We start from the raw sequence: 6,773 nt of genomic DNA, 5'->3' as shown, positions 1-6,773 counted from the left end.
TCCACCACTACTCTGAAAGCTCATTTTGTGGCTCATCCGAGCTGAGCCACGGTTGCACACAGACCTCCTGGCACCAGCCCAGGTTTGGGCAGCTGTCTCCTCCCCTACACTGGCCACTTGTCCTCCCTCCTGCACCATTCCTCTGACTGTGGGGTTACATGGTGTGAACAAGACTGGAGAGAACCATCTAGAGAGAGGAATGGCCACACAACCACATCCTGAGTCCACCAAGCCCTTCCATAACCACCCGGTGTCTCCAAACCCTTCAGCAGGCAGAGGGATCAGCAATTACTTTTATGGCCTTTAGCTTGAGATAACAGAAGATTGTAACTCCTGTCCCCGGTGTTAAAGGAGACAGAGTGGGCTCAAAATGGGCTTGTGCACACCCTTATGCCAGAATAGGACTCCCAGAAGGAGTCCTAGCTTCTGGACTCCCAGCTTCTGAAGAGTGTCCCCGCATTTCGATTTCCTTCACACACGTAGAATAGATCTGTTCCGTACTGGGAAAACTACTATCTTCCATTTCGACCACTGCAAACAGGTCAACAAAAACATTAGGATTATCTCTCTTCCCCCATTTCCAGAGCTTTTTAGATATTGTAATGTGACTTCTGCTGAATAAGCCAGTAGGTCAGAAAGGGTGTTCTACAAGTGCATTTTTTGTTTGTTTGTTTTTTAATTGAATTTGAATTGGTCACCACTCCTTTCATGCCTCTCTTCGTGAGACTACACCAAGATTTCTTTTGTTTGCTACTGATAGCATTGGATGAAGGTACCGCACAGTAGATCCTCTGTAAGCAGATCTGTTATTAGGTTTTCAACTGATCATAGATTTTCTAGAGACTTTGTCAAGCTTGTCTGACTCCATTCCTTAAGGAGTGATATATCACTGGCTGCAGGAGCCTAACAAAACGTTCACCCTCAGTCCATTGTCCAAGGTGGTTTTCAAGAGCCTGACTGTCCTATGCTGTATCTCAGCTAATATGGGTTGATCCGCTACTATAAGGCTGTGTTGTTCGTGCCTGTTTTTTCAACACAAGCTGCGGCTGGTGCCCTTCTTCCACCTCTTTCTTCATCAGCCATCGCAATGGTGTTTTCGTAAACCTCCATAGTTTTTAGCTGCTTGTCTTTGGCACCCTCCTGTTCTGCGTTGACTTTACAGCACTTGCAGAAGCCACAGCAGTGTTTCCCACAAAAGGAGAGCGAGGACATAATTATATTGTCCCAGGGCTCTAGGGAGTGCATCCAGATGGGTAGGAAATCCCAATTTTGGAGCTTCTCAGGCAGTGAATGTGGTCGCTTCGACTGCATAACATTAATTACAATCACAGCAATAAAAAGAGCAAACAGGGGAAGGCAAACACCCAAAAGGACTGGCCAGCCTGCCAGTGACAGACCGAATACAAACAAAGGCAAAAGAAAGAAGCAGACGAGAAGGTAAAATATAGCAAACCATCTGTACTTGGCTGTTATGTTTCCCAAGGTCTTGCTCATGCGAATTGGCAGCCGGGTAACAGGTAGCGGGTAAAACAGAATAATCCCAGAGATATTGAAGAAAAAGTGGCACAAGGCAATCTGAAAGCAAAAACGTTTGAGGAGTTCGTTAATTAAAATGCCTTTAAATGCTCCTACTCACATGATAATAATTTCCAGTGGCACTAAAACTCCATAGTTTCCCTTCCCTTGCTTCCCACAGTTTTTTCTTGTCTTTCACACCGTTTCACTGCAAGGCCTTTCCTAGCATGAAGCAAGGACTCGGTAATACCTCATACACTGTGATGATCACTGCCTACAAACAGGGGACAGCCTTTGGAAACGAGGCAAGCCTAACGGGGACAGCGTAGCTCCCCGCAGATGGAGAAGTCTCAAAATGCAGCTTTCAACCGCAAGAAATGGAGGCCGTCAGAAATAAAGACAACAGACCAAACCTCTATTGGGAAACAGTTCTGTTGTTCGTAAGGCGTGAGAGCCACATGAGAACTGTTCATCATTGAGTTCTTCACCCATAGATTTTCGATTAAAAGATGAGACGTGTAAATTAGATACTGCATACAGGCTATTGAGAAATTGCTAATGGTACGAAACTGGATTTTCCAAAAATTAGCTACAGGTTTATAGAGCACTGAGGAGATTCCTGGAATGTCACTTTGGGTCTTTTATAATCACTTTATTCACATTCTTCAAAATTGTTTTTTTAAAAATAAGCATGAAGAGAGACCTACTTGCTAAAGCTTTCAGAAGTCACTTAGATAGAATAAGCATATACTGAACAAAACAGTACATTCCCTGCTCACCTTATCTTATTTTCATTCTATAACTGTTATCAGACTAAAGCAAACATGAAAGTACAGGGGTTTATTTTTAAAGTATGTTATAAAGACTGCAAGTTATCACGAAATCTGAGCTTGGTCAAGATAGTATCTTCTCATGATTACATCTGTTCTATCATTCTGGAGGACAATAAAATGACTTCTGCAATTTTCTTAATTTATTGTGGCTAGTAAAAAACATTCATCCTATTCACAAAGGAAAATTCATTATCTTTTCACTCTTTGATGTAGAGGGTTCATTCAAATGTTATCTTCTGTCTGGAATGTTCTTTACTAGGTGGTAAATGGGAGCCCAAAGCCAGGCTGCCTACTTTTCAAACAGTCTGAAGCAACAAGGAATTCAATAAAACCCACTCAGATTAGGTTTACAATGAGAAAATAGATGTCAGGATGCTCACTGCAACCTCAGGTAGGTAGACAGCGTTCCATCTTACAAGTTGTACGGCCCTCACTTAGGTTACAGGAGTCTCTATACACTGCATGAACTGAGTTAGAGTCCTGAGGAGGGAACTTACAGAAACTAGTAATCCTCATAGGGCACTACCTAAGAGGGTTGTCAGAGATGTGGACACTGAATTCTAAGCTGCAGAGACCCCACACTTGGGGGTCAAGGGGGCAACCCTGTCTCAATTCTGGATTAATTCAATCAGATAAGCCCAGTTTATGAAAGCAAGATTTTACTATGCATCGTCATTTTGAGAATGCTTATTAAAAGCCTTTGCTCTAGTAGTTTAAATTAATGATCTGCCATTAATAGCCCAAAAACAAGCATGGCATCCATGGCATATTTGCATCAGAGCCAATTTTGTCAGGTTTTTCTTCAGAAAAGTTGCAACTTGTAAATGAAATCAAGGAAGCATTAGTTTATACTGACCTGTAATGAATATTTTAATGTACTCCCTGGACTTGCTAAAGCTGCAAGTATAGCTGTTGTGGTTGTGCCAATGTTAGCTCCTAAGGTAAGGGGATAAGAGCGCTCAATGCTTATAACGCCAATGCCTAGGAGAAAAGAAACAGGGTTGAGTGGTTTCAGAATGATGGAGAATATAAAACATGGGGATAAAGACTGACAACTTACCAACAAGGGGTGTAATGGCAGATGTGAAAACAGAACTACTTTGGACAACGAAGGTCATACCAGCCCCTGCAAGCATAGCCAGGTATCCAGCTAGCCAAGTAAAAGGAAATGGGAAATCTAAAAAAACAGAGGGAGAACATTGTCTTTAGGGTAACCAAATGCTCTATGTAACAGTAACATAACAGTGAAAAGACTATAAAACATTTCAGTTGTAGATATACTGTTTGCATATTGTCTCTTACATTATGATTTTGGGTCAGAGTCAGCTCTACTACTCAAATTTACCCTGTTCGCTGTACTCCCTTTCCAGCCTTCCACCACTGGATACACTTTGAGATGGGTACTAGACTAGGTAGACATTTGTACTGACCAAAGGTAGCATTTCTGTTGTAATACAGTTAGGTACCAGGAATGTTTCCACAGAGGTCAACACAATACCTTCTAAGTGTCTTCAGTGCCTTGGTTTTGGCAACCAGGTACCTGCTGCATGGATCAGATATTCAGAAAGCTCTGAAGGCCATCCTGAGAAAATCAGGTTGTTTGTTCTAACTAGTTTCAAGCAGATCACCTCCTAAAAATTCACTTGTTAACTCTTGCAATGAAAAGCTAATCCCGCTGATTAGAGAAACCAGGCACAGTGGTCCCCTGTATTCTGCAGCTTTATGAGTGAGCCAAAAAGTCAGGAGTTAGTCAAAAAGACACAGAGGAACACAGAGTAGATCACAAATGAACAGCAACTGGCTGCTGATTACTTTCTACCCCTCATTTTTGATTCAGGCAGTGTTCTTTGCCCAGGAGAAGAGAAGACAGCATAGGGACCACTTTGTTGCCTTCCCTATTGCTGTGAAACTTCTCTTCAACCACAACTAGATACATGCCAGGACTGCTTTTCTCTGCTACAAGTTCTAACCTTTCTATCCAAGGGAAGAAAAGAGCAGCCAAGTAAAAAATAAAAACATTTGCGCTCAATGGATCCAGGCTGAAAAAGCACCTGGAGAAGACAGCGGAAGACAGCAACTACCACTGTTCAGGGCTGCCTTATCCTACTGAAGAGAGGGTTAAGGAGTGGAACAGGGCAAACAAAGGGAATTAGATCATTAGTCATCACGAACTTCTTTTCAACTTTAGAAGAAACATGCAGGCTCTGTGCCAGAGCAGGCAATCATGATCTCAGCACTTCAGCGCTATCTTTTGAGAACGGGAACATTACATTTCTAACAGCTAATGATTATACATCAAGAAACAGAGCCTGGACTTTGGTCTCTGTTGCTGTTCATCTGCTGCAGTTCACAAGCAAGCTGTTCACTAATAGATTTTCAAAAGAAAGAAAATAACATGCTGAGGAGAAAAAGGAAGGGGGGAGGTACTGCGATTTTGGTTTAATACTATTTTCTTTAAACCATTCTATAATATCTGCCAGAACAGGAGATATCAATAAATGTGCTCAGTGTCCTTGTCATTCCTGGAAACAATCTTCAGGAAAAGCAGATAATTACCAGTGTTGATTGTCTTCTTGATAACACTCGCCACTTGTCCTTTAAGCACAGAGTTTAATAGCTTAACTATCATCACCAAACAGGAGCACAAAACAAGCAGGGACAAAGCCAGAAGGATGAGACCGATGGCAAGATCAGGGAGGGTTGTGTCTGCAAAGAGGTGCCAGCCTGAAAAAGAAAAGGAAAATGAATTTGCCTAGCTACATTTTTGCTTCTGATCCCAAGCCCAGCTCTGGTTTTCATATACGCCCCTAAAAAAATGGAACCAAAGCACACACAGCTTGAGGGGGTGAATGCAGAGCGTGAAACCCCCACCTCCCTTCCTCCACAAACACCACATCTGAGGTGGGCAAGAGGGGCTCTTGTATGGACATGCTTATAAAATACATGGTGGGCACCCCTGCGAGGCAGGCAGGAGCTGGGGGACCATGTGCAAGGGAGAGGAATACAATGGTGTGAGGAAATTTTGGCATGCTCTGAGCTAGATGGTGGGTCGGCTCATCCCAGAGGTGCTGCGCGCCTGAGGAGGGCTGTTCAAAGTCCTGAAGGGCACGCGTGGGGATGGAGATACCCAAGCAACCATTACAGCAAAGTAACTGTAGCTCCAAGTCACCTGAATAGCGAGGGTGACGTGATACTGAAGACCTCAATTACTGATACCAGGGAGCATGGAAAGAGATCCACCTGCAGCCAGATACCATGATGATCCTGGTAACTCCAGCTGTGTAGCTATAGCAGAGCACAGGCTGCTCTGCACCTGCAGCAGTACCTTGTGTCCGTGTACAGGTGAGCGCCTCAATATACCTCTGAAAGGGTCTGTTAACACCATTAGAAAACCATATACATTTGTAAAGATATTACTGAAGGAGAAGGAGTTCTACTACTTACATTTACTGATATATTCTGTTTCAGTTACATTCTTCATGGTCCATGTCAAATTTCCTTTGGTCCAGCAAAGGTCAGGAGACGTGCAGTTTTCTGAAGGTGGAATTGTGACATTCTGCAGTGTCTAAAGATTGCCAGACAAAGCAGATACTTCAGTCACCTACAAACCTTCAATAAAAGCTTATGCAAAGTTCTAGGTTCTCACTGCAACCAAGCACTCCTCAGCCAAAGGTGCATTTGCAAGCTGGCATATAAGCTGGCACGTTAATGACATGCCAAAATTTCTTGCATTCTTAAAATAAATGGTTGTGTTGTTACTCAAGTCAACCAATACAACATTTAAAGATTAAAATACCCCCCGCATCTTCTTCCTGGTAATAATCATAGCACCAAGTTATCAGTAGCTAAGAACCTTAACTACTGATGTCAGGGCTGATGGAAAGAGGTTCATGCTGGGCTGCAGCTGGGGGACGGTGGCATTCCCTTTCCAGCCAGAGCCACAGCTTCCCTGGGTCAAAAAAAAACCTCTCTACTGTCACCTTAACTGCTACTAATGATCTGCACAGGACTGTGATTCAGAATACTACCACGCTGGTGCAGCCTCTGGTGCTGGATGAGCACAAGCTGCTCACACTGCCTTTCTGTGCCTCAGTTTTCCTACCTGTAGAAATAGAGGTGCTGCTACTACTTTTCTTTTTAAAGCTCAAATGCTGTCTAGGAGCTAATTACCAGCACTCTGATTAGCACTAGTATTACTGAGCTGAACCTGAATTTCTATTTCTACTGTGGTAAAGCCTTCCTTGTCAGAGCTCCTCGCCCAGACCTATTGCATTCTGACGCTACGTCCATGAGTCCTTACGCAGGTTAAGGAGCTGTTTGCTGACTGAACTGTACGCCCCACAACAGCAGCTAACAGCCAAACGGACTCTGAACCACACTGCTGAACAGGAGGTATCTTTAAGACATGTTTGAGTGATTCTCTTT

General features: G+C 43.3%; 1 protein-coding gene across 1 annotated transcript in view; it reads right to left on the bottom strand.

Moving 5' to 3' along the window:
• Nucleotides 1-847: 847 nt before the first annotated feature.
• SLC34A2 (solute carrier family 34 (type II sodium/phosphate contransporter), member 2) overlaps nt 848-6,773 on the bottom strand; it is an 18,674-nt gene continuing 12,748 nt past the window's right edge. Inside the window, exons 9-13 of the mRNA XM_010295420.1 lie at nt 5,793-5,913; nt 4,905-5,072; nt 3,409-3,525; nt 3,205-3,329; nt 848-1,575 (exon numbers count right to left, since the gene is read on the bottom strand). Of these exons, the coding sequence (XP_010293722.1) occupies nt 1,000-1,575; nt 3,205-3,329; nt 3,409-3,525; nt 4,905-5,072; nt 5,793-5,913 (1,107 nt within the window). The 3' untranslated portion in view covers nt 848-999. The remainder of the gene's footprint in view (nt 1,576-3,204; nt 3,330-3,408; nt 3,526-4,904; nt 5,073-5,792; nt 5,914-6,773) is intronic.

This window comes from Phaethon lepturus, unplaced genomic scaffold (assembly GCF_000687285.1).
Source record: "Phaethon lepturus isolate BGI_N335 unplaced genomic scaffold, ASM68728v1 scaffold37119, whole genome shotgun sequence".
In the NCBI taxonomy this organism is placed as follows: domain Eukaryota; kingdom Metazoa; phylum Chordata; class Aves; order Phaethontiformes; family Phaethontidae; genus Phaethon; species Phaethon lepturus.
Note: the sequence above shows the minus strand (reverse complement) of the source record. Positions and strands in the feature narration are given on the sequence as shown.